The following is a 27,660-nucleotide window of genomic DNA, read 5'->3' on the forward strand; positions in this document are numbered from 1 at the left end:
TTGTCACGAACGGTCATTTAACATAGATTTAAGCTTAATTTTCACACCAAATCTCAATGTTTCTGGCCGACCTCTTTGCCTTCGTTTAAAAAAATGTATCTATCTATCATCTTGGCGGGAGGGTTTTTTAATACTATCAAATTACACATTTAAGGAAGTGTTGAGCGTCATCCAAGTTTTTTTGTTTCTCAGTATTTTTGTGTTGCAACAGCCTTTGTCCTACATTTGCAGTGAAATCGAATATGGGTTACACTTCCGTGAACAGTGCGAAGCGCTCAATGGCAAAGACGACGACGACAGGACCTAAGCCTAGAAGCCACAAGCCGCGTGATGGCAGCCACGCGCGATCAAAGAAGAAGAGGAAAAAGGCAGCCAGGTGCAGCCATCTTGTGGTCTTCGGAAAAACAGCTGAACTGCACACGGGAAGTCGTCTCCCTGAGGTCCCTTCTTGGATCAGAAACCCGGCCTTGTGCTCGTCTTGGCGACCGCTGGCAGCCCGAGGCAGCCAGGATGACGGGCTTCCCGCCGCCTACAATGCCGCAGAACAGCGAGCGGTGCACTGCAGGTAGGCAATACCGTGGCCTGCTCGGTATGGCGGCTCGCAGTCCCCCTGCAACTACAGAAAACATACACAGGATTATCGTGCCTGCATTTGCAGCTGTTCATTTGAAACTTATTACAATGACTAGCCTTTTGTGTGGGAGCGATCGGACACGGTCCGTGGTAAGAAACGATGCAGTGCATGGTAACAAGGGAACGCCAGGGAGATTTAAAATGCATACAGCACTGGACTTTATGATTTAAGCAAACGGCGGCTAATGAATAGCTTTGAATTAAGCTATGCTTGACTGTGGCATACAGACTTTTTCTCTGATATTTCCCGGGTGCATTATTCAGCAAACCGTGAAGCGATTTTGTTAACTTTCTGACACACGCGCTCCTGCAGGAGATATAACCAAGAAGACGCAAGACATCGAGCTTCAGCGCAAGGAGCGCAGCTTCCAGGACTGCCTCGAGTATCTCATGCCAGTCTACCTGTTGCCTTTGGTCCTTGGTGACAAGGTGGGAATGGGCATGACAGCTAGACGACCTAACTAAAAATACAGGACCTAGAAAGACCGTAAAATATTCGTCATATTTGCCTGCGTTATGGTGGTCCTATCTTATCGCATCTACGACTGGACCTTTCAGAGTTTTCCAGAGCGTTTAGACTTTTTTGTTTCTAAACCAACCCGGCAGACGATGACGATTGGCGCTTCCCGAAACACATCTAGCGGATGACCTTTCGTAATCATCGGCACAGTGTTTAAATTGGCGCCAGTGCAGGGGCGAGAGATTTCGTTCCTTTTTTTTCGGCGTTCATTATCTGCTTGAAACCTCGAGTGAATATTTCAAGCAGCCAAACTGTCAAGCTCACGGGAGCCAGCGGGATCGCAAGCGGGCGTGGAATCTGGCATTGCTCGAATCAGTGCAGTTACCAAGTAGCACGGAATAGTAATAAGGGAGTAATTACTCATTCGCATCCACCCAAGTGCAGCCATATGGCTGCAAAGTAAAGCTATAAAGCTTTCAATGACACTTTGTAGTTTAAAAAGTGTGTGTGTGTGTGTGTGTGTGTGTGTGTGTGTGTGTGTGTGTGTGTGTGTGTGTGTGTGTGTGTGTGTGTGTGTGTGTGTGTGTGTGTGTGTGTGTGTGTGTGTGTGTGTGTGTGTGTGTGTGTGTGTGTGTGTGTGTGTGTGTGTGTGTGTGTGTGTGAGAGAGAGAGAGAGAGAGGGAGGGAGGGTGTATTGAAGGAGTCCCCTATACATTAGACCAAGCACGGAACACTGGGAAACCACGTTCTCACTTTTACGAGTAGCGAACCTCGCTACCTATTGTGCTGAACGCCGCTGTATCCTAGCAATCCAGCTTCACACTACAAGAGGTGGCAATGCACTGAAAACACATTTCCAGTTCCCTGAGCATTACGTGCCGGATTCGCCAATGGTAAGGCCTCCGCCGTAATAAACTGAACCTGCTGCGCTTACATGAGCACACGTGATACGAGAACAAAATTTTTACATCAGTAGACACGTTTTTTTAGAAAATACACGCCATTTGCATGCATCTTGGTTGTGTTTCCCACACAGAGCGAATTCAACATGTCTTCTTAACCCAGCCGGTGGAGCCTTGCCAAAGCACGCTGCAAACAATAAGGGCCTCAGCCTTTAGGACGCCGTAATGTCCCCTTGTTGCATCCGACTTCAAATATGAAATTGCCAGGGAGCCTGACTGCAGTGTGTTGTGAGAGCTTACAAGATTTCATCGAAAAGGCGGATAACGATCTATAAGCGTCGTACTCGACAGGCTGACATAAGGCGTTCTTGACGTGTTCGAATGGTTTCTTCCGGTCTGTGGCCTACGTCACACAGCGCTCTCAGCGGGGCGTCAGAACAGCTGAGGAATATAGCTCACACAGGTAGTTCCCATCAGCCTAAGCTCTGCGCCAGTGCTTTAGGATGCCAGCAAAAGCTCGTGTGACAGTGTTTCGGGCTTTTTATTCTCGAGTTCTGACAAAGCTTTAAAGCCTCCAAATTTCAGTAGCATGCAACCACTTTCCAGAAGGTTTCTACCGAACATGAGCGCTTTATGCAATTAATGTCGGTAACCACCACAGACGTTTCTAAAGAAAAACTTATTACTAAGATATTTCTCCAGTAACTCGTTTCGGTGTTACTTCGGTGATTTTGCTCCTGCATTTTGGCTATCCAGTCACTATACACCTGTTCTTTAGTGAAAAGAGTAGAAATGTCTGCCGAAAAATTCATCCAGTGGCGACCAAACTGATTTCGGCAATCAAATTACGGAGAAAGTTATTTCCCAGTTAATTCTCTGAGAACAAAGTAAGAATCCCGTACATGCGCTCTGATTTTAAAAATAGGCGAACAGTGTGAAATAAACAAATAAAGCGTACTCAGTACAAAGCTGCAACTCACCGTTGTTCCTGCCCAATGGCCACTGGTGTATAGGAGTGTCTTACCGCTTTCTCGGAACGGGGCACGAGCCGGTACTGGTATCACACACTGCGGCATCTTTTTCCCACGGGAAGTGTTAGCGGACATTAAAGTAAATCCTAACGATTCGCTGAAAGCACGTTGCTTGGACATCGATGCATCGTCAGCACACGCCTGCTGGCTTCCTTCCGCATGCAGGCGGGCATCTTCGTCTACTGCGTCCTGCTGACAGTGGTGGGCCTCATGGGTCGCCTCCTGCCGTCGACGGTCGCTGCCATGCTGCCCATTGTCATCCTGCCCCTGGGCGGGGTGCGCGGTGCGGACAGTTTGGCTGCCGAATACATGGGCGTTAGTACAAGCTTCACTTACATTCCTGAGGCTGGGGCAAGCGCCCTTCCTAAAGAACGTTCAGTGTTTCAAACTGCTGATGACCCTTCGAGTGGATTCGTGCACCTAATTCAATTCACAAAACTGTCCTTAAAAGCGCTGCGCAATTAGGAGGTGCGCGAGTGTTTACCAATTCTTATAACCAATGAAAATCCTCTGGCCAGTGGGGAAACTACACTGAATTGAGTAAAAGATTTGCGATTCAGTGCTCCAGGCTGCAGTCGAAACAAATGCGATTGTTAATATTTCTGGCTCCGTGCTTTGATAGCGTGAATTTTTGAACAGCGGGACATTAAGCTTAAAGAAAAACTCATAAAGCAGCACACCTCCCTGCTGCCAAACACAAAAATGCGCCAACATCACGGTTGGCAGCATTAAGGTGCAGAAGCTGCTTGCTTATATTGGACGACATTCGGGAACAAGTTCGGCTACGAGGTAGCACATATCTGCGCATAGGCGACTTTCGGGTTTGTACGCACCCCTAATTACGCGCTATTATCTAACCGTCATGTATGCCTTTTTGGAAAGCAGTCTAAGTCACGCTAATGGTGGTGAACAGCGCGAAAGGCAGTGACAGGGTATTTCGCGCTGTTCACTACCGTTAACATGTCAAACCAACTCGCCCAGCTTGCCATTCTTACTCAGTGTAAGGCATCTGTCTGCAAAGACAGTCGTGCTATGTCAACGGTGTATTCTGCTTGGCAAATTGGACATAATACGTTTATTGTTGCTGAAGGCCGGAAGCTACTACCACTTGAGGAGATAAACACCATTGCCATGTGTGGTCATTCGTGTGCGTACACAGCATAACCGCGTGTTCTAGTTTGCCAATCGCTTCTGTGTTTGATCAAGTCATAAAAAAGGCTGATTTCGTATTTTTTTCCACCTATAAAAAAACTGACTTGCTTGATTACAAAAACAAAACTTGCAGTGCCCAGAAGGCAGCATGGTTTGTGATGACAGCATCAAACACAGCGGAAAAATGTGTGAGAAAACTAGCAGAGGAGAAAGAATAAACGAAATAAAGCACGTTACCTGGCTCGGCTTGATTTTGCTGCAGCGTGAATTGCAGGCAATCAAGCATTTAGTAATGCAAGCCCAGCGTTTTTAATATGTACGGAATTTCATGTAAGGTGCTCAGTGTGGCGCGTTTAAATTGGTGCTAGAATCAGACGTAGTGCAATGTTGAGAGCAGCTTCAGCGAATCAACACGTGACACTTCTTTTAGGAAATCCCTTCACGCGGGCTGTGCGCATATAGTAATGCTATATTTTCAAGCAGAGCGTGATCGTTGGTGACGGCGCGTAATACGTAGTCGACTGCTGAACCTCTCCGACATGCACTTCACGAAATGTAAGGATGGCATTGCCACGTGCCTAGGGTGAACGTGTACACGTGCTGTGGAATCGCTGCTTGACGACTCTCATAACAGCAGCTTCCATGCGCCCCTTTCCTATTCTCCTCAAGTCGGCTCCTTGGTGTTCATGAATGTTGCCACACAGTGTAGAATTACTGGAATTGATATTAACTGCAGAGAGACAGCATAGGAGGGAACGAAGTTGACAGGACAGAGCGCTGTCCTGTCATCATCTTTCCTTGCTGTGCTGTAATGTAATTGCAGTAATGCATCAACTAGTCCTGGCGACACACTGTGTGTAAATCACGCAGACACATTTCAAGTAGCTGCGCCCTAGTGTTCACTTTCCGATCGATTTGTGCAGCCCGGAGTACTGGTTCCCACCCTGCTGTTTGCCATTGCCATCGTGGGCGACGAGACGACTGTATTGTTCCGCCTCTGCCTGTTCACGCTGGAGCGCTACGCCCTGCGGATGCAGCCACTCTTCCTGTACATGCAGCTCGTGGTGTTCGCGCTCAGCCTGATTCTGCCCAGCACTCTCATCGTGGTCTTCAGCGCCGTCTTCGTCGATCGCTTCGTCAGCACCGTCCACGACGAGGTTCTGGGCACCGACCAGCGGATCCATTCCAGCAGCTGGATCTACTTGGAGGAGAGGAGGCGTCCACGTACTGGCCGCAAAAGCAGCTTCAACGCTTTTGGCAGGAAGGCTCGGAGCGTGTCTCTCGCCAGCGAGACCACGATCGCCAGCGAGGCTTCCGGAAGCAGCACGCTTGTGAAGAATTACAAGGTGTTTGCCGCGTCGCCCCTTCTCGGAAGATCAGGTGCTCCGGGAACTCAGGATACCGTGAGTACGAAACATGTGGCAGTACTTTATGTGGAATTGTAATACGCGATTGTTTACACTTGTTTTCTATCAAGTTAACCGTCGCATGAGTGAAAAAAAATAGAAACCGTAACTAAGGAATTTGCGTGGTTCCCGAGTAAGCTTAGAGGATATTAATTATGTAAATTTGAAAGATACCGAGTAGCGCCACAATAAATCGTTTAGGCGTTTTATGTGGTATCACACAGACGTGACATAAAGCGAGACTGTGCGTTCTCGCTGGCATCTTCACAGAAAATGCTACACGATTCTGCCGAGCCTATCATCGTCCACCACCCTTATATTGTTCTCACTGTCGCCCCACAACTCGGTGGCTGCGATGCCCAGGTGTTCAAGGGGCGCTCCATTGCACGTGCACATCACTTTCCGCGAGGTAATTCGCAATGTGCTGATGGCAACTCATACAGGTGGTCCTTATTGGCCAGCTCGCTACTTATCCGCTTCTCATCCTATTCAACGACCGTTAAGGTCGCAGGCGTTGGGGTTCTTAATGCAAGGTGGCGTTGTTTGCGTGAAGGAATGCGCTCGGCACCTTGGGGCAGTCTACAATTCTGTAGACTGCTCCAGAGCACGCTTTCATAGATTTCTCTTATGGTGTTGTGGTTATGGTGTTCGGCTGCTGACCCGAAAGACGCGGATTCAATCCCGACCGCGGCAGTCGAATTTCGATGGAGGCGAAATACTAGAGGCCCTCTTACTGTGCAATGTCAGTGCACGTTTTAGAACCCCAGTTGATTCAACTTTCTGGAGTTCTTCACTACAGAGTCCCTCAAAGTTTGAGCCGCTCGGTGACGTTAAACTCCCATAAACCAAACTATAAACAAGTATTTGTGCAAGTCGCGAAAAGTCAGTGTTTCAGGATACAGTTTACTGAATTTTATGAAGGGAGAGAGAGAGAACAAACTTTTATCGTCCAAGAGAGAAGGTGCGTACCCCAGCACCCTAGGCCGCAGGCCGAGAATGTCAGGAGGAAACACCGCCTTGGATGCTGGCCGGGATGTCTTGTTCTTCGGCGGCCTCCTCAGCCAGTCAGACGAGTTTCCGCTGGGTCTCGGGGTCCGAGGTCCGCAGCAGGGCCTCCCAGGCTTCTTCGCTATCGATTTTCACTTCGCTTCCCGGGGAAAAAGAGCACTTCCAGACAATGTGGTCGAGGGACCCCCACTCGCCACAGTGATGGCACTCATCCGATCTTATTTCCGGGAACATTGCGTTCATGACCACTGGATTTGGGTATGCATAGGTAGATACTGCGCCATTTCCTTTCCTCAAAAACCAATTGTTATTATTATTATGTTTAGGTTTGAAGTCACCTCCTGGCTATCACTTGTTTATTATCCAGCGACGCGTCTGACGGTGGCGCCAACCTGTGCTCTAGTCTCTAGTGTTGTGGGATATCTTCGAATATATTTTGAAAATATTTTCTTTGTTGCAACTGAAACCTATTGCCAAGGTAAGCTCATACCATGCTGCGGGCATTAGAAATACGCCAGAACAATTCAAGGCGTAACTTTTCGACATGGGAATGTCGCTTTCACGAGGTATTCGGTGTCTACAAACCACGGCAATACAGACGTGGCTATCCCGCTGCCTAGGCGGCGGACTCTGGCAATCCGTGGTGGCAATAATGAGCGTGACATTAACTAGTATGCGGGTTTTATTCGAAACAAAATAATAAAGCTTTAAGTGGTTTTAAAAGCAGTTTAATAAAACGTGGCTAGGAATATCGGTCAGACTCCTGCAAGAATTTTTTTGTTTTTTTTTTTCTGTGGCGCTCTTTTTGATGAAAGGGAGACGTTTTAGGAACGATGAAAACCTCGTTGATATCGTGTAATAAGCTGCAAATAGTTGCAAAAGGAGGAAAAATTACGTCTAGAGTGCTTTTCATGAATCGATACTCCTCCCTATAGCGGCCAGTTCTATTCATAGAGTACAGTATATTCACTCCATACGACAACATGCAGATCTTCGATTTTGAACGCAGCGTGCAACTAACGTCGAATCTGCCGTTTCTATAAATCTCTGCCATAACCGCAACCTCTACTCTTGCTATGGTTTTCACAGAGTAAGATCTACAAGAATATGTCAATATTTTGATATCCTTCTCCGACAGTAGACTGTCACTTTAACATTAAGAAATTGTTACTGCAGGCATCATTCTTTACAATTTGCAAAGCCAAGGGCCCTTTTTTCACGCTGTTGGCCGCCTCGCAATCACTTATCGCTGTGTTCGGGGCCATTTAAACGACAACCGGAACACGCCTTGATGATTATGAGCTGAGGATGCCGAGAACTTATCTAACCAAAGTCCTGGCGGCTGCTTTAAGAAGTAGTTTGTTTAATGTTACTCTGGGGTATTCTCAAGATGTAAAAAGAAGCTGCCAATCGCCTGATTATCTCACATAGGCGATCCCAATAAATCTTTAGTACTATTCTGGCCTCAAGGAGCTCGGTCTACTAGAAAAGTAATGGCATAAGCGTAAAGGAACAGAAGTGTCTCACAGTGATAACGTAGGCCCGCAGACCAATCGCAACGCGTGGCAGGTCCGGTAATTGAGCCTCACATTTATTTGCGATTAGGCGTATGCTGCAAACACCTACTGCATTTCATGAAAGGTGCCACATATTGGACATTGGACTGTACTCATAGAACGAAAAAAGATTGAGGATTAATCTCCCCCCGCTCTGTCCGCAGCCCAAAAAACTTTTCCTCTGAGGGTTGGGAAAAGATCTATAGTCTAGTGCCACTGGTTTCTCGGATTGCTCTGTACAACTACCTACAATCTCGCGTCACTACCTCAGTAAACTGTACGTCATAAACACAGAAGCAATTACCCAAGCATTCATGAATTAGGAAACACATTCTCCCAGCAATGTGATAAATAATCAATCTGTCATGCGTAACGGCATACAGAAATGAATGAAAAACATTCAGCCGAAAGAAGCATTCTCTAGCGACTGGATAAAGCACTAGTCCAGGTACCCCGCGGAGACTGCAGCAGACCTCGCGCGGTCCACCAGGCGTCGCTGGTATTCAAGATTTTAGCTCGATAAGGACTCCTCCCACTGCTCCTGCCACAGGTTTTGCCTATTGAGAACTGCCGTGTTGCGCTGACAGCCCAGCGATTTGCTGTGTATGGTGGCCACCTCCCCTGATAGCGGACAGGCGGCCCTACAGGCTGTTGGGGTAATTTTTTAATACAACTTGTAAGTTAAGGTAAGTGTTGGCCTGGAGGCGCTTCCAGGTGGCGTCCACTTATTTTGTCAATGGCTGTGAGTTGGGGAAAGGCCATCCTCTACCTTCAATGTTGTTCCAAAATACTACTATACCTGTACTTCGAAACCACTAGTCTTGCTTTTAGAGGGTACGTTCGGCGAAGGTATTGTGGATGGCTAATTCGAGTAACTTCTTTTGGAAGCAGACAAGAAAGCAGCGCTATGCTCTATGACTGATACGAACATATATGTCTAGGAATTTAAACGAGCATGATGAGCCATCTGCTCCGCAGGTGGACAGGCGGTCTCGCAAGACTTCCTTCGGAACGGTTGAGAGGTCTGCGCTTGACGATGACCGGCCGTCCTACCTGCCTGTTCGGCGCATCCGTTCGTTCAGCGCGGAGCCGAATCAACCATCCTCCATTCTCAAGCGCTATTCTGCTCTTCTTCAACAACCGACACCGCGGTGTCCACCCGTCCAGCTTCCGCCGTCTACAGGGGCCGTCGCTGGGGCTGAAAGGAGAAGGAGCACTTTTCCGATGGGCGATTTCTTTAAGGAATTCGAGCAAATGTTGCGAGCGGAGGGTGAAAAACAGGAAGCCCCCTGTGAGGCGCCTGTTTTGACGCTGAACAGAGCCCCTTCTGCAATTGTATCTCCGCCTACGCCTCCCGTCCTACCGTGTAATTCAGCGACAAACCTCGAGGCGAGTGGAAGCAGTGCGGCGGATCCGTCGCCAGCTGCGGAGTTCTGCAGACCCTACACTTGGCCAGCGCCTAAGCCACACAACAGGGCAACCGCGAACAGCCCTTCACCTTCGGCCAAAAGCAGCAACAGCGAACGCCGAAGCGGTTCGCCTTCTCCCAGGGCGTCCAAAAAGAAAACGGCCCCTAAAAGGCGTCGAGTTCAGCAGGAAGATTCGCTTGCGCGCGCCGGGGATGACCAGCAGGTAGAGGAGGTAAGTACTAATCGACCAAGCACTGTGAATCTTGGGTATGGGCCTGACTTTGAGTACGTACGTGCATTTCGGTCAACGACTCTTTTTTTTATGCAGTTCCTATCCCTGAGGCTTCCTGGCTAAACTTTGCCAGTCGCGTTCGACGGCTTGTAGAAGTGCAGATTAGAGTAATCGAGGCACTTAAGCAGGTTACGGAGCGGCATGATAATTCTTGCGCATCCGTTTGACTATGTGCGCGCCAAGCGTGCCATAATGACGTCTTTATTATAGGGGAACCCAAGATCGTTTTATTAACACAGCGGCTCTTTTGTGTAGTGCGCACATAGGGCAGGAGATGTGTCCAGTATGGGCATGTTGGGTCTGTAAGGAACAAAACAGTACACAGCTATTTCCATTTTTCCTGTTAGTCTCAAAACCAGGCTGAGCTTGTTTTTTCGCGTTGCTTCCAGCCAGGAAACAACGATCAGACGTCACTGGCCAACGGCGTGCCCCAGGCTGAACAATCTGTTCGCTGCTCCAGCCCGGACAGAACGCGTGAATCGTCACGCGCGTCGAGGTCGAAACAAAGCACGGTGCGAGATACAAAGCCTGACGCCCCTGTTATGGTGCCGCCGGTTCACAAACCTGTGCTGAAGCCTGAGTCAAAGGTGGAGTATAGACAGGAATCCGCACAAGAGAAGGAACCGGAAGGAAGACAGGAGGTCCGCGGGGTTCTTAAGAAGCGGAAGCCGTCCGCCCAACCAAGCTTGGGTAGCCGTAGTGGAAGCGTGCCGAACTTGAACCCGCTGCCTCAGACGTCCACGGTGAATGTGGTGGATCCGCAGAGCGCAATCCCGACATTGAGCCCGCCGAGCGATACAAAGGCTCTTCCGGAAAAGGGCTCAAGCCTCTGTAAGCTGACTTACCGCTCAAAGATGTATTTTTTGTCTTGACCTTATCATCATGACTTAACGAATGTGGTGCCCCGTATGCTGTTGTCGCCTCTAACTTGCTTCATCCGAACTGAATGAGACACTACGCATAATTTATTCTAAAATTCTCAGTAAAAATCAACTGCCTTCGTTTTTGTGGTTCTAATAGCACTTGTTCGCCAGCAAAGAAAGTATTTATGGCTGTAAATATCGAAATATTAACGACACATGTTTCTCCACCATTCGAGTGAAACTCGATAATTCAGTGACGGGAAAAAGACTGATCTCCCACAAGAAGTGGATGCCAGTATTGTCCAGCCCGAGGGATTCGCGGGGAAAAGGCACTGGCATCACCGCAATTAGGTTTTGGTAGCAGTTTGCGTCAGTTGTACCTGTGTCGATTCGCGCGTCTCTTCCTTCGTCTCATTCGCACTGTTTTAAGATGATGCGGCACAAATTCGCCCAAGCTTCTACACAGGAACCTGTACTTCACTTTGTCGTCTTTTCTAGTTCATAATGTTTGATTTTCAGTGAAAGCAACAAACTTAATGTGTCCTCAGCGCCCTTCCATGCGGTGCCTGTTCTGGAAGTGAGTGCTGCGTGTGTCGAGTGCTATTCTGGCGCTGCGGTGTTGTGACGGATAAACGGAACGATTACAATTCTGAAAACGGGTGCGACGCCCAGTGCTCAGTGGTTCGCAACTTTTCCATTTCAGATTTAAGCGGAACAGAGCAACAGACATCTTCTCTGCGGGTGCGAGCGTGAGTTGCCTTTCCCTTTATTCCTTGCTCCCGCGTTTATGGCCTCGTGAGACGAACAATTTCCGCAGCCTTACAATGAGTGTGCGACCGGCGTTCATTGCCGGAGCCGCCTACACGGCCATCTTCGGGAACTTGGTCAGCTTGAACACGCTGCCGGCGCGTAACTCTCTTCTTCTCGCCCTTGACTGGTAAGAAATTCTCTATTGCGGTGCGGATGCTGCTGCGGACAGCTTGCATGTAGTCATTATGATAAAAACACACTTTTAATTAACGCCAATCAACAGCTTTACCTTTCAATCTTTAATCTCTGTTCATCACATCAGACACGCGACCTTGCCACTTTGTTTGCTTCTCGAGACGTGACCAGAGCGCTCTGGAACTATTATGGCAACTATCGGCGTATCCCACGCTGTTAAAATTATTTGTCGGTGTTTTCGCTGCCTTGTCTAGAACATTCGGAGCCACCGTCAGATTGAGTGCGTCTAAGAGCGACCGACAGTACCGTCCCGACAACAGCCGAGCGCATGCGTTGCTGTCGCCCCGCCGAACCGTTCCTTGTGAAGTTCGAGACTGTTTTTGAGCACTTCAACGACCCTCTTTCAGTGCCTCCTCTACTATAGAAGACGAAACGCTGATCGTGGCCGTACTGCGCAAACCATGAGACAGAGAAGCAAAATTCATTTGTGTAAAGCAGGGGAAGAGCTGAGCAGGAACTCTGGCTACGCTCTTCGCACGCCAGGATAATATTGTAGTCAGCAGGAGCACAATTCTGAAACTCTACCAAATAGCAGAGCATGTGAAGCCAGTTAGCTAATGCTACCGCTTGTGGAAAACCTTGCTCGATGTCGTAGTTGCCACAAGCCTGAGTGTTCTCTGTCATGTTCACAGCCACGACAACGATTGCCCCGTGAATTCGTGGAGCTGGCTTGCCGTATCGTTGCCAGTTGCTGTGATCTGTTGCGCCGCCTGCTGGACTTCCATCTACTGTGCCAGTCTCGCGGGATGGTGAGCGCCTGTACTGGCCTATACCTGGCCCATACATAATAAAGCTCACCATGCTGGAACGCTTATAATGGGTTCCGTCTACCGTACCTCATATCTCTTGCTGCGTTGCTCATAAACTGTGGTGAAAATGGCCTTTTGAAGGCCAAGTGTCTTCATACCTGAGGGGCTATGTAATATTTTTTCATTCGGAGTGGTGCTTCTTCAGCGCGTCTGCAGTGAGCGCATGAAAACAAAATCTGAGCAGCTTCGCACTGCCAGTGCGTGTGACTCACGGCTTCAGACATATACAGGCTGTTTCATTGACCACCACAAGTATTTTGCTAAACAGGAGTATAAGTAAAAAAGCCAATTTGTTTCGGCATATCATTACGTTTATATAAATTCATGTTTTTTGAATGTGATCCTCGTCGCCACAACGCAAAATCCCTCCGCGTGCGAAAAACAAAACGGCTTGCAGAAGTGCTCCCGCTGGGGCGCGGTGGTTTAACATATCTTGGTTTGTGAGGCTGAGGGAGACTTGTTTCTTGGAGTGGAGCCCTCAGTCCAAGCTCCGAAAGGCCCTAGTGGCTGCCGCAGCCCGGACAACCAGCTGGCTCTGATCAACGAGGTCAGGCGACCGGACGGCACGCTCCCGGCCTGATACGTTCGCGACGAGCAGCAGTGGCCTAGCAGACCCACAGAATGTGGTATAAAGTCGTACGTTCCCCGCATAGCGAATATATGGCACGGTGGAATATATGGCACGAGGTTAGGGTAGTTGCTGGTATGAAGCTGGCGAAAGGAAACGGACTCCTCGTGGTAAAGGCGAGGTTGATCAAGGGGAATTGGGTACATTTGGCGCGAAATTCTTCAATATCTCTAGAATCTCGGGGAAGACCGGGCAAATGGGATCAAAACGAAGGGCTGTGTCAGGAGAGGCGGCCGAAGGAGAGTCAGCCCGGTAAGAAAGAGCGCGGTCCCAGGCATGCGCCTGTTGATTTCACTCCAGAGCCAAGTGACCTGGGGTACAGACCAGAGTGCGAGGTGAATCTCGAGCAGGTACGCGACAGAGAACTATAGCGCAGCAGTGCAGCAGAGACGCAGCAGTGCGGTAAGATTGTGAAAGCTGCGTCAATTAGAAGCGGAGTCCGAGATGTAGTCACAATGGACGGAGCTATGAGGGTCATCGCGTCATCGACAGGACCACTGCGAGTTCCTCGGCCACGTGAGGGTTCGAGGAGCGAATGGAGGTGACTAAGAAAGGGTGGGGTAGGTGGCATCATGGATGTATGCGACCGAGTGGAGGGAGCCGTAACGACGTTGCAGATGGGAAGTGCGGGCCGTGCGGCGGCCAACATTAAGCAGGGGGTGCCTATGGACTGAGAAGCGAGCGACGATAACGGACGAGCACAAGGCGCCAGGTAAGGGCTTAGGGAAGCGAGAGGACTTGGTGGAGGAACGAACGCCGAGGTGAGCGAGAACTTGTAAGCAGACACAGGGAGTGTGAGGCGGCTGTATGAACTTCAGTGATCTTGCCAACAGTGTTGGAGGCCGAGGACGAGTAGACGGAAGGCTGCGAAAGGCCAAGAACCACCTTGTAGACCCTACGAAGAAGCACGTTGAGGCAATTGACGTCGGAGGGTGTGAGGACCAGGTACGGAATAACATATTAAAAACGCCTGAGAAAAATGGTCTGGAGCAGGAAAATTGAGTCCTTTTCGGGCAGTCCCGCGCTACGGTGGAGAATACGGCGGAAGAGGGCCAGAGGCTTTGCGACCGTGCTGGAAAGGCTGTTCAGAGAGACCACCGAACGGCCGTGCGCATAGAGATGCAGGCCGAGAACGTGAATATGGGGGAACCGTGGAATGTGTTGAGCGTGCAAGGCTGAGTGGACTGGGCGCACTGCTGCGCCAGACCAGCCGTGTCAATCAATGGCGGGTAGGGAACCTGCTCTTTTCCAGCTCGCCGCTCCCACCCGCGCGACCGTGGTAGGCCACGTAACGTGCACGCACCGCGTGTGATGTCCGCTTGTTATTATGGCAGCCTGCGCACTTTGACCAATCTGTTCGAGTTTGAGGAGCACGGAAAGCAAGAATTTGTTGCATGATGGGCGCCACTCATACAATGTTTTACGCATGAATGTGCCAGTAAAGCTGAAAATGGGCCTAGTTAGTTTTTCATGTTTGGCCTAATTGTAGCTGGACGCAACTCAGGAACGACGCAGCATATTCCCCAGAAAGGAGGCCCTCACTCAATGCTCTTTCGGGCCTGTGAGATATCGTATAAATAATAGTAATAATAATAATAATAATTGCGTCGACCAATTTTCATGACGCGCTGCCGCGGTTCCTCAGTAGTCATGTTGCTCGGCTGCTGATCAAAAAGACGCGTGTTTGATCTCTTTAGCGCGGTGGTCGCATTTCGATGGGAGCGAAATGCTAGAGGCCCGTGTACTGTGCGATGTCAGTGCTTGTTTAAGAACCCTTAGTGGGCAAAATTATCTGGAGCCCTCCACTACAGTGTCCCTCATAGCCTGAGTAGCTTTGGGACTTTAACCTTACAAAACCTAAAACACATCATCTGACACTGCGATTAATCCGATTAAGCTCTGGTTATAGGCCTTTCATCTACCTCATCATCTGATTTCACTCTAGCAGGTCCAAGCGGTTCGGTCAATTCGGAGAGGGAGAGAATCAGTCAACGAGGAGAATCGGTCGACGCCATTGGCTTGAAGGACTCCTATGAGGGGCATTTGCCGCTCCGTTCTTGATTTGTATCCGGCTATACTGCGGTACTCTTGCGCACTAATCCTTTTTCGTTCCTCGTACCCATGAGTAGAGCAGTAATGAAATTATACTCTAATATGGCAACTAGAAATGGCGAGCTACAAATTGCGACGCAGGGCTAAATTCTATTTAAGAGGTAAATATTAGGCTTAAGTTAGCCAGCTAGCTAGTTCACTCGTCATGACTTTTATCAAACACACCGGTTTCAATGCTGTCCTGACGACAACGCTCTTTTAATAAAACCTTATGTAAGAATACTAAACGTCTTCTTCGAACCAATGCGTTTGATGGATCTGCATTCATTAGCGAAGAGCTTTTGCGACCCTTCTACAAATTTGCAAGCGATTTTAATTTTCCCCTCTATAATCCGCTTCAACAACATTAACAAAGAACGTGACCCTTTGTTCCACCATAGCGATGAAGATATTGACGAACAAACCCACGAGGACATCTCCAGGAGTGCCCAAGTTCGCCATCGGCAAATGAAGAGGCACACGTAAGTCAACACGTTGCAACCGTTCTCATAAGGTGCGAGGAAGCATAACAAATTATTGTTACTTGCAGCGTGCGAGAGGCCTTGCTTTTCTACTGGATGATCGGTCTCCCAGTCGCGTCCTGCGCATACGGCATACGGCATCCTGAAAGGTGGGTAGTTGAAATGGGACACTATGACTTCAGCCTAGATCCGAGTGTAGATCAAAAGAGCGAAATTTGTCACGGGTTCTTTAAAAGCCGCATGATGCAACCGACAATGCACCGAGTTCAGAGACATAACTCTCCGATGCGTTTGCAGGCACCTGGAGGGCCCTTTACTGGGCATGACGCTGCTGGTACTGGGGGTGTTTCCTGGTTCATCACTGCGCCACTGCTGGTCGCACCGTGCGCTGTCCTGGCGTAGTTTGTGCTCGCGCATGCCTTGGAGTGTGATACTAATGCTGGGCTCTGTCATGGCCCTCACCAGGACTGTTGAGGTGCGTCTCGTTGGTGCCGCTGGTGTTCGAACTAGCAGAAGCATTTGCAATGGTGAACAATTGTCTATAGGGCTGCCTTGAACAAACCGAGGTCATTAACCTACACCGGAAGCATTTCATTTGTTATTAAGCCCCACGCCTACTTTCCACTCACTGAACTGCAATTTCAAGGCCCCAATGATAAAGGAGACTTCTTTTTTATTAGCGCTAAAATTGGTGGCTGGCCCCCGATTCCTAGAGATTGTTGTTTCCTGCAGCCAATCTTGCATTTTGATCAGCTCCCGCTGAACTTTCAGATCTAAGCTGGGCAGAATTTCCTTCCACCGCATCGGTTCTTCTATCATGTCTATTTCTGTGGTGTCTTGGCAGGCTGATACCACGTGAGATAGACCAGCATCTATGACACATTTTGCGTATTGTGGTCCATAGTGTTTGGGGTAGATTGCACGGTCTCTTGGGGTTTGAGTACGTGTTTGCTTGTTCCCCACTCGCTTCGTGAGAACTGACGGCAGCGCCCGCGAACCATTGCGGTCACTCCGGAACTACGGCGCGTCACTCTGCGAGAATATAAGCACGTTTTTGTTAGTGGAAGTAGAACCTTGCACTGACAGATTGGCTGGTGATAGTCGACAATAATTTGATCAGCTTTTGATACATGACTGAGAACCGGCGACTAGCCCACGTGCTACTGAACTAAACGCACTGCCTGGAGATGTCTTATCTATAGACGAGAAAACAAACTATTATTAGGTTCCGCCATTTTAAAAGCGCTGTGGCGCCATCTGTTGAACGCGGAGGGAAGCCCAACTTTCGGACTTCCACGCGAGGCGACATTACACAGGGGGCACACAGGACCAGCGACCGAAATCCAGTTAATGAAAACAACATTCAGTGCTAGAGTTTATTATCCTGCTACATTCAGCGAGGCCGTTGTGTCCACTTGCGATTGCTTTTACAGGCCCCTTGTGCACCATCGGAGCAAATGCCTGCGGCGAACGAAGGAACTTCACATGCGATTTTCTCAAACAACGTGTTGCTAGAAGTCCGCCAAACGATGAGGCAGGCTTCAATAATGCAGTCAGCATTGCTACAGACTGTTCATCAGGGCTCCTGCGCGTTATGCGATAATGCGGGAATAACTTTACAGAAGGTAGGTCTGATATGGTTTTGTCAAACCACTATCTTAAACCATTCGAGACTAACACTTCCTGCAAGCCACGAGTTACGAACGTGCGTAGCCACGATGTTACAAAATCCGGAGTATACGATCCTTCGGGGAGCCCTGACGAAGCGTTACCCACTTATATAACCCTTGAGCACTCGAGCTACAAATACAAGCGAGGCGGTTACAACGACCAAAGTGAGCAAAGTGCTAGTCACAGCTGTATTTGAGCGCGAACACAAAGATAGATGCATCTAATGTGTAAGCGCAAAAAACAACGCTGTAGCTGCAGGCTGCACTTGTCCTTCTTGTGTAGCATTGGCACAGGGTTTCACTCGGTCGGTGTTTTGGTAACTACGGTGAGTACAGGCCATCAAATACAGCTGGTTCTTGCTTCGGGCGAGCCGAATGCCCCTACTTGCCGTCAGCACACGTGTACATTGGGGCAAGCAACCTCCGCAAGGAGGAGGGCGGCAGAACGGCTCGCAGCTAGAGAACAGGCTTCCCAGTCCACAAAGCAGACGTCCATTCACACCGTCCTCCAGCTAAACGCACACTCCTAGGAATGCTCTAACATACCTGCATTCTCCCATAACACGGTCCCTGAATAACATCTTTGCGATGACCAGGCAGTTAGGTCGACCGTTTAAAACTCGTGCTTTCGTAGTTGCCCCATAACTCTTTCTATGCACCGATGCAATTCATATTTGACGCAGGTAGGCATTTTTAACTCCTGATGGGAAACAGGACAAGCTGAACACTCTGCACTGATACCGCTTCGACACACATCGTGTACATCGCACACAGCGCTCCACAACCCAGTTGCTTTTCTTCTGGCCGTTACTCCATTCGTATAGATAAAGCAGTGGCGTCCAGCTGACTTGCACTTGCGCAAGGATGACTCTCAGAGGTTACAAACCGTGCTCTGCGCGGCGCAAAAGCACTTCTTAGCCTTTTGGCAGCCCGAAGAACGATCGCGCCTGATGCCTGGGTTTGAGAGTACGCGTGAACCAGTCCCGGTGAGGGAGTATCGTATTCTAGTCTATATATCACGCTCGCCCTTGTCGTTTACGTCTGCGTTGGCGGCACCGGTGCCTATGGTGGCGCTACTACACGATAAACTTCGGAACACATGGGTTGACGATATTGTTTATTCGGCCCGTTATGCAAGCTTTTGTGACTTACTAATGAAATGCATTTGACCATCACGTATCTCAAGCGCATTCCGAGCACTGAGCAGGGAATGTCATTGTTCCGACCTATAAGGTTTTTTTTTTTACTGAACTTCGTGAATCGTGGTGGGTTGCAAGTACACTTGAATATTAGACATCATCGAGAAACTTGAAACGTGGGCCGGAGGGCATTGCGGTCAGTGACTAGCACCCTCTCCGAGCTACTCTACGTTAATGTTCAGGCAGTCCGACTAGCTCCTCTGCTGAGTCTGTCTGTACGGCCACTCGATATTCCGCGGTCCGTGTGTGTGTGTGTGTGTGTGTGTGTGTGTGTGTGTGTGTGTGTGTGTGTGTGTGTGTGTGTGTGTGTGTGTGTGTGTGTGTGTGTGTGTGTGTGTGTGTGTGTGTGTGTGTGTGTGTGTGTGTGTGTGTGTGTGTGTGTGTGTGTGTGTGTGTGTGTGTGTGTGTGTGTGTGTGTGTGTGTGTGTGTGTGTGTGTGTGTGTGTGTGTGTGTGTGTGTGTGTGTGTGTGTGTGTGTGTGTGTGTGTGTGTGTGTGTGTGTGTGTGTGTGTGTGTGTGTGTGTGTGTGTGTGTGTGTGTGTGTGTGTGTGTGTGTGTGTGTGTGTGTGTGTGTGTGTGTGTGTGTGTGTGTGTGTGTGTGTGTGTGTGTGTGTGTGTGTGTGTGTGTGTGTGTGTGTGTGTGTGTGTGTGTGTGTGTGTGTGTGTGTGTGTGTGTGTGTGTGTGTGTGTGTGTGTGTGTGTGTGTGTGTGTGTGTGTGTGTGTGTGTGTGTGTGTGTGTGTGTGTGTGTGTGTGTGTGTGTGTGTGTGTGTGTGTGTGTGTGTGTGTGTGTGTGTGTGTGTGTGTGTGTGTGTGTGTGTGTGTGTGTGTGTGCACTCAAAAGAAACTTGTTTTGCGTGCGCTCGTACTCTCCGCTCAGGCTGGGATGCCATTGCGAGAGAAGAGCGCGCGCGCTTATGCTTTCTTCAGTCGCACTTGGACGCTGTTGTTACATTTTTTTGCTTGCCCGCGCGCTCGTTCTTTCGAGACAAAGCAGCTGAAGTGTGTGGGCAAAACGCTTGCCTAGAACATGTTCTGGGCGTGTTTTGAGCTGAACACGCGATACATAGCGATTAGATTTGGTTAATAATGGTGTGATGTAAGCATGCGCAGTCAAACTCACCGGACTTCATCGTCATGTTACTTTCCTGGTCGCAGCAGCTTGAGGAGCTTCTGAACACGCAGTTCGGTTGTTCTAGATGAGTTTTGCCCCATCTACACCAGGAATGGTGCATGTGTGCCAGGCACAGAACCAAGTAGGCTCGGCTTACCCGACCGCGGCGGCTGCATTTTTTTTTTGGAGGAAAAACGCTAAGGCGCCCGTGTGCTGTGCGATGTCAGTGCACGTTAAAGATCCCCAGGTGGTCGAAATTATTCCGGAGCCCTCCACTACGGCACACCTCCTTCCTTTCTTCTTTGACTCCCTCCTTTATCCCTTCCCTTACGGCGCGGTTCAGGTGTCCAACGATATATGAGACAGATACTGCGCCATTTCCTTTCCCCAAAAACCAATTATTATTATTATTCGGCTGGAGGCATCTGCTTTTTGCTACTTCATGTTGGCTACTTTTGTTTAAATGAAAGGAGGCAGGGAGGTTCAAAACGAAACAGAACAAGTAATTTCAAGTTTTGTTCAATAGTATCATAGCCACAATGCAATGCAGTCACAGAAGAATCCTGCCGATTTCGCAGCTTTGTCCTTGTCAGGCCAAAGGCAACGCGAACTCAGTATTGAATCGTAGCTGCTGCAAGGTGGAAATGTAACACAGAATGCATAACTAACCAATGATTCAGCCTTCATTTTGTATAAATCGTTTTTTGTAAATGGGTAAGCAGACTTTGTTTAGTAGAGCAACGTACAGCCTGCTTCTCATTCGTAGAGTAGATCCCGCACGGTATCCTCTAAATACCAAAAGGTCTCGAAAGGTGAGGACAAGGTTTATCCTTACCTTACACACTTAGCGCTTAAGTGGTGTCATAAGTGTTCCGCCTGACGGCTAAGAAACAAACCCCATTGTCTGGTTACTTTGTGCAAAGACTGTACGCTCCTACAAACGCGAGATGTTACGAAGCCCTGCACAGAGGACCCTCATATGGTTACCCTTGGATCAGAGCCTGGCTCCGGCAAACTGAGAAGCTGGCTTAATCAATCGTCTGCTTTGTGGCAAGCTTTTTAGGGCCAGGTCGTTTGCGGTGCTGTATATTAACTAAGTAAATGCGTTTTTTTTTTCACCCGCTCTACTGTCTGGCGCAGTTGTTTTCAAGTTCCTTTTAGCGTAGTAAATTACCCGCTGCCGTTGAAAAGGCGTATACCAAAATGCACTTGATGGGTGCTCGAAGGGAAATATAAATGAATACAGAAAAACAAGTGTCCTCACATATATCGGTTTCCCTACGTGTGTTCGAGTACCCGCGTTTGCTTAAAACGGCGAAAGCAGGGATCCCAGCGATCATGTGAGTGGTCTGTAGCTGGTTTCCTCTACAGCCAGCTGCAGATCTCTAATTTCAACCAGGCGCTTAACTCTAATTATTCAAGTTAACTATTAAAAAGTAGTTACCCAGCTTAGTAGTTTTTTTAAACTATTCACCTATTTCTTGGTGTCCGCCAACACGGGTATTACATGCCCATTCAGTTTGCACCTGGCAATGAGTCCATTTTTTTAGGCCGTACTCCTGTCGTCCTCGGCGCCCATCCGCGTGTTGACTCGGGTAGCCAGTCACTAATTTTTTAAAATCCGCTTTTTCCGGTAACATTATAGATTTTGCCGGATATAATATCAGATATCAGTGGCAGATACCAGGAAAGAGGTGAATCGTTTTAACCAGCAAGATTTTTAAATAAACTGTAATATCTAGGTAAGTTTTTAACGGTTTGAGTTAGGCGCCTTGTTGGCACAAGAAATTCATAGCTTTCTGTTAGTATTAACAATATCAATTTTTAGAATTTTGAAAATGCGATTTCCGTTTGTAGTGTGGCTCAGTGAACTTCGGCCATTTCTTGCGGAATTCGAAAACTTCGCTCCCGCGATGAGCCCTGAGCGACGCCTATCCAGTCACATGCCACGTGACCTTCTGTCTCCCATCACGCTGCGACGGCCACCGCTGCATGCATTTCCAGCAGAGGAGTGGGAGAGAAGGTCACGTGGCATGTGCGCCATGGAGTGACGCGAACTGATAGGCGTCGCTCTGCGTTCACCGCAAACGCGCGATTTTTGAATTCCGCAAGAAACATCCAATATTTGTTCAGCCACTTCACCAATAGAAATCGCGTTTTCGATATTTTGAAAATTGATTCTACTAAGCATCCGCCAGTACAAATCTCTAATTTCAAACTTGCGCCTAGCTCTAAATAACGAAAAGTTGACTATTACATTTTAGTTAAAAAACTTGCTAATAAAACGATTCGGCTGTTTCCTGCTGCCCGCATTACTGTGCCGCAAAAGCCATATTGTTACTTCAAAAAGTTTATTTTTTAAAAAGTCGAGATAGTGTAACAGCCGCTGGTGTCGCTGCTGTAGCTGACGTCATGTGTCGAACCTGAATACCACCAGATAAGCTCATGGTTGGACCTCCAGCTACATTCAAGGTCAAACTTGCGGCCCCGCTGACGGCTCAAAAAGCTGGTGTAGTGAAGCTTTTTGCTTCAAAATTAGTGGCGGGTGTCCCTAAAACACCTGCCACATTTCATGCGAGCGTTGACACAGGCTTTCCCTGTTAGCGCACTGAGTCCTTACATCGTGTGCCATGTGCGGGCCCTTGCAGGAATACCATCTGGTAGAGTTGGGCCTCGCGAAGTTGGACGACCGCTTCTGGGCACGCCTGTCGACCAAGACTAGTCAATTCATACTGCTCAGCGTGGCCGCCGTCCTTTCGGAACTGGCTGTCGGTGACTCGATCGCTCGGCTCATGACTACCACTGTGGTCCGAGTGGTAAGAGCTCAGGCACCTTATCAGTACCGGTGTAATGATTGGCCTTCATGATTTCTTTAGCTTTTGTGGTTAGAAAAGTAGCCCGTAATTGCACTCACGTTTTCGCAGCTGTGACACAGAATAAGTGGCCGGCATCAGGCGAGAAACGGCTACGCGCAGCACTCGTACTAGAACGCGTTTATCTTATTTGTAGCTAAACACTCTTAAAGATTGGCCCAAAACACGGAGATCAGCAAGGCTGCCGCGATGCCTGTGGGCAGCGGCATAAGCTCTGTCCATGTTCGATTCCGGGATGGTTGAAAACTCACCAGCGCCTGGTGACATAAACTAGAACAGATGCACTAACGAAAGTGCGTAGATATAGCAGTTCAAGGAATCATTGAAGAGATAAATCAAGCAATACGTTCAGAGATGCCTGGAGTCCATGCCGACAGACTGCGCCAGTTCTGTGGACCGCAGCTGGTCACAGCGACTATAGTCATGTTCTGAAGTCGAGTTGCGCAACTAATATGATCAGAACTGTTTGAACCGTACCTCAGCAAAAAAAAATTGGAGACCAAGTTTATATTTCGCTTTTTGGCACACATTCGTTAACCGCCATGGCTCCACAAAAGAAGAAAAAAAATGGCGTTGTTGCACAATACATCCCAAACCCGCAACGTGAGCAGTGGGAGGCCGTGGTATCCAGCTGAAACAAAGAGGAGTAAAGAAAGCTGGTTCAGCGGGCGCAGCAAACAGGTAAGGCCTTACAAGCCCTGACTAACTACACCCCCCCCCCCCTCCCCCCCCCCTCCTCAGGGGGCGCAAAGCTCTTCCTTGAAAATAAATGTTTACCGCCACCACCACGACCACAATACACCTGTACTAATGACCCAGAGAAAAAAAAAGGATTTTCCCGCAAACTTGGTAAGGGTGAAGTGTGCCTGTTCCTATGCAGGCTGTTGTGACGGAGGCCCCCATCTCGTTCTACGTGGTTCCGGTCAGCATGGTAGCATCCATCAACGTCATGCTGCCGGTATCCCTACCACTGCTTGTTACGCGAGAGTACCTGCACACGAAGTACGCCCAGATGGTGAGAATGCGCCGTGGACGCGCCTGAGCACATCAGAGAACTTTGCAGAGTTTTCTATGTTGCGCTATGTAGTGTCGTGCAGCTTGCTTTTCGTTCAGAGACACAAGGTCACGTCTTTCTTGCGTGGGCGACATCAGCTGTCCATAGCTTACTGGGGCTAATATAAGATTCCATTTTTGTATTTCCGGTAGTTCTTAATTGATTTAAACGACGCCGAGAACCGCTGTCGTTGAGCTTCAGCCGATAACGTTTTAAAGGCGAGCGCGGCGGCTAATAAGGAATGTCACGAGGTCGGGGACGGTGACTAGAAGAAACAAGCGTCACTAAGTGGCTAGCATACTTGTTCATCGCTCAAACGGCTGTTCAAGTAAACACTTTCTTTGTTGAAAATTAAGGTGGCTTAATATAATCGTTTCATGGTCACTGTTTTCGCAAAGAAGGAATTGAAAGATTACCTGTCATCATCTGCACTTCTTGTGCATAGACTCCAAGTACGTCACTCGTGCAATGTCTGAAAAATCACCAACCAGCTCACGATTCTGCTTTAGCCTGACGTCCTCTCAGATACAAAAAAACATAGCTTTGCACTCCGTAAGGCTCGGCTACTGATCCTGAGTACCCGGGTTCGATCCCGATCGCGGCGGCCGCGTTTCGATGGAGGCGAAACGCAAAGGCGCAAGTGTGCTGTGCGATGTCAGTGCACGTTAAAGTTCCCGAAGTTCCGCAGGCGTTGTGTTTAGCCTGCGGATTAATACAGGACGTCGCGGACTCTGCCCCATTGTTACCAAATGCTGTTTATTTAAGCTGTCGCCTACTATAGTTGTGTATCATCTTCGAAATGTTCAGGGACAGGGTAAAAACTCTTAGGAACGTGCACACGACGATGTGAACGCCTCGCGCACGTCTCATGTTCCCCGCTTTGTTTTACAAAAGCGCAAAACGTTTCAAAGACCACTTACTTAGTTCAACTGACATTTGCTACCAACCACACCAAAAAAAAAGCATAAATGCGAGAACTTTGGTGAAATGCACGAAAAGTAGTCGCCCCCGTTGTCTTTTCCTCCCACCAGGTGGCTTACGGCGTCGTCCTGAAGTGCATCGCGGTGGTTCTCATCTTCCTCTCCATGAATACCCTGGGCCTCATCGCCTTTCGCGAGGATGTTTCACTCATCGGACTGGCCTACAACAACGTCACCAACCACATCAGTCAGACGTGAATCTTATGGCACTCATCATGCAAGATAGTGCGCCCTCTGTTCTTGCCTTTTTATTGTGCTGCTTTGTTTTTTCGTCCCGGTAAATTTTATAACGTGCAACTTTGCTTTTTTAACTTCAGTATGTTTTTCTACCACTGTATGCAATTAAGCTCGCCTCAACAATGGGTCGCGCCCGGATGAACTCCATTTTTTTTTTGCGTAGGTTGTGCTGTCATCGCCGCTTATATACTGATCTCTGTTTGACTGTGTGTTTGTCAGTGTTTATTCGCTTAGCACGTATGAGCGAATTAGCTTATTGTCCAATGATTTGTGTTGATCACGCGTCCTGTTGCGTGATCAACAGGACGCCACGCTAAACTTGACGCACCGTTAACCAAATACGAAGTGAAATTCTATTGAATACCAAAAACGCATATTTTATTGCGTGATCTTGCTGTTGAAGTATGCTGCGCCGGTCTCCGTCGACAGACGTGTGTCGCGGAGATGTATTGAGATTGGAGCTGCTGATAAGTCATGAGGAACGTGCGTGCAGTGTTCGCGAATTTTTTCGTAAGCACTTTCATAGCAGTGAAAAGTGACGAAATTTTGTATATAGGACTGCGACACTGCCTCATTTGCGTTTATGATCCTTTTCGACGGCCTGCTGCGGATGACTCTTCGGGGACATGACATGCGACTTAATGCAATATGCCCGGCTAGTTTTTGTTACTCTGTGGATGCTGATACAAGGACTTTGTGAGTGGTGCGCGATTGGCGTTCCCATTAACAGCACCATTTTCTGTGTCTTCTTGTACCAGTACTTGTAACGGGCTGTTATAGCGTGTTTTTTGCCTTGAAATTTACTACCGCTTGCCAAGCCTTCTTAAACAAACGCGGCGTCACGTCTTCACATTGCCGTAAAGAAAATGCCTTGAGTCTCGTTTCGTCCATTGTTGTTGCGAACTGACACTTCTAAATGTCATCTTCTGTGGTTTTCACAGTGTTCCTTCTATCTATATCAAGATGGACACGGAACTGCTTCAGTGCCATTTGTGCTTGTCTCACTACTTTGTCACTCATAAACTGCGACTCCTGCAAGAAACTGCACGTTGACCCTGCAGCACTCGCCATCGCCTCAAAGTCATCGTTTCGCGCGCTTGACCGCTTCTTGGGCCGCAAAAAAAGCAAGAAAAGACTGTCATTGTTTGACACAGTGAGTAAGACAATGTACATGGAAAACAATGCCAAAGCTGCTTACTAAACACGGTTCACTACCTGATGAGAATTCGATGCCGCTTTCGCGGCCACTCAGTCTCGCGGGAGATCGAGCGGCCGTGCCGCTTTTGTGCTACCCGACACATGCGGGAAAGTTTCTGCGATAAGCACTAAGCAGCTCGAGCAAGTGCGTTGAATATACATGAAATCATGTTTTGAGCAATAATTCTTGAAGAATTTACAGCGGATATCGGCGATTACATTGCATTACAATTCTATTAACCGTACGTAAAATTTGTTTGCTGGCTCGCCCCATGGGAAAGAAAAGCATGTTGCTCAGTAGAGGTTCAGAGGAAAATGCAAATTAATGTGTACAGCGTTATGTAAAAACCGAGTACGCTGTCAATTTCTGTCTCTGGGTTGTTTCATGGCCTGATAAGTTGTGTAAAATATGGGAGGTCATCAGCTCATTGGCTAACACTCTCGAAACTATGTGTTACTACGACAGTGACTAGGCAGTGTAGTGTAGGTTTTAAATTTTCTCGTTTGATGAATAAAAGTTTGAATATCGCATTTTGAAAATTTGTGAGAAAAGAAGAAGCTCGGTAATTTTTTTACTACGGGTGGACGGGGTTCGCGCTGCGAAAATTGTGCACGTTATGAAGCTGCTGATCTGCAAAGAAAGCCAAATGTCATCGTTATAACAGCACCGGAATTGGAATTGGTCATGGAAATCAGAATCACTCGATGACCTACATGTGGGAGTGGGAGTAGGAAAGAAAAGACTCGCACTAAGCGGTCGACGGTGGTGGCTTGTCAAAATTCCAGAAGAGGCGTGTCCCTGGCGCAAGCGTTGTAACGAGGCAGGATCAAGTCTTGTAAGGTGAAAGCACCCAGAGTCAAGGGCTGGGTACGAATTTCCTGCAGTCCAACGGGTGATGGTAAACCGTCGGGCAGGCGCCTGTGTTGCAGGTGGTCCAAGGTACTCGGAATAGGAGATACAGAGGCTGGGCGAGCAGTGTACCTCTCTTGACAGTGTATACTTCCATCATTTTGCAAAGATGCCGGCAGAATATATGCCGTTACGGTGCGCGACTTGTGCATGAGGACCTGCGCGCCTAGAGGAAGTCGCGTAAGTATTGACGCGCATGGTTAGTGGGGGTGTATTAATGCAGCCGGCGTCGGTCAGCCTGGCGGGCTGCATGCTTCTGTTTGATGTGGCCGAGATCCCGCTGCGCAAAGGGGACTGGAAGGTCCGGGTTGGAGCGGATGACTAACTGCTCGCTCGCACACGCGTGGGATGTCTCGTTGCCGCACCCACATGTGTTTCCCGGCACCCAGGCCGTACCTTGATTTCCTTGATTACCAGTGCCTTGTCCCTGAGGCTCTAAGTTCGATGACAAAGCGTGCCTGCTCGAGGCCTCTTGCCTAGTCCGGTAGGTGCTTCTCGGAAATCCGTGTAGACAGGGTAAGGTGTGTGAGTGCTTAGAATGCGGAATAGTGCAACATTTATGCCCTTCAGCTTGAGGCGGCTAACGCAGGTCTCGATGTTAAACGATGGTCTGGGAGTGTTGTGGTTGGGCGTCAATGTAGGTGACTGCAAGTGTCCCGGCCGATCTCGGTGCACCATGCTGCGGCCGTGAACACTGTCT

At 48.7% G+C, this 27,660-nt stretch overlaps 1 protein-coding gene across 1 annotated transcript; it reads left to right on the forward strand.

The window, feature by feature from the left end:
- Positions 1 to 510: 510 nt before the first annotated feature.
- Positions 511 to 24,905, forward strand: LOC144119912 (uncharacterized). The gene is made up of 16 exons (XM_077652417.1): positions 511 to 565; positions 947 to 1,062; positions 3,192 to 3,341; positions 5,102 to 5,558; positions 8,133 to 8,161; positions 9,127 to 9,789; positions 10,239 to 10,680; positions 11,416 to 11,461; positions 11,530 to 11,649; positions 12,350 to 12,466; positions 15,647 to 15,727; positions 15,796 to 15,876; positions 16,025 to 16,202; positions 22,358 to 22,525; positions 23,463 to 23,597; positions 24,668 to 24,905. The coding sequence occupies exons 1-16, from the start codon at positions 511 to 513 to the stop codon at positions 24,812 to 24,814; spliced, it is 2,985 nt and encodes a 994-aa protein (XP_077508543.1). The 3' UTR covers positions 24,815 to 24,905.
- The last annotated feature ends 2,755 nt before the right edge of the window (positions 24,906 to 27,660 follow it).

The sequence above is a fragment of the Amblyomma americanum genome, chromosome 2, assembly GCF_052857255.1.
Source record: "Amblyomma americanum isolate KBUSLIRL-KWMA chromosome 2, ASM5285725v1, whole genome shotgun sequence".
NCBI classification, from domain to species: Eukaryota; Metazoa; Arthropoda; class Arachnida; order Ixodida; family Ixodidae; genus Amblyomma; species Amblyomma americanum.

What these genes read in the sequence shown, in the direction of transcription:
- LOC144119912 (XM_077652417.1), top strand. Translation starts at nt 511, where the DNA reads ATGACGGGCTTCCCGCCGCCTACAATGCCGCAGAACAGCGAGCGGTGC. An exon ending in ATGACCAGCAGGTAGAGGAG is followed by an intron (nt 9,790 to 10,238) that starts GTAAGTACTAAT and finishes CGTTGCTTCCAG; the next exon opens with CCAGGAAACAACGATCAGAC. An exon ending in GGCATACGGCATCCTGAAAG is followed by an intron (nt 15,877 to 16,024) that starts GTGGGTAGTTGA and finishes ATGCGTTTGCAG; the next exon opens with GCACCTGGAGGGCCCTTTAC.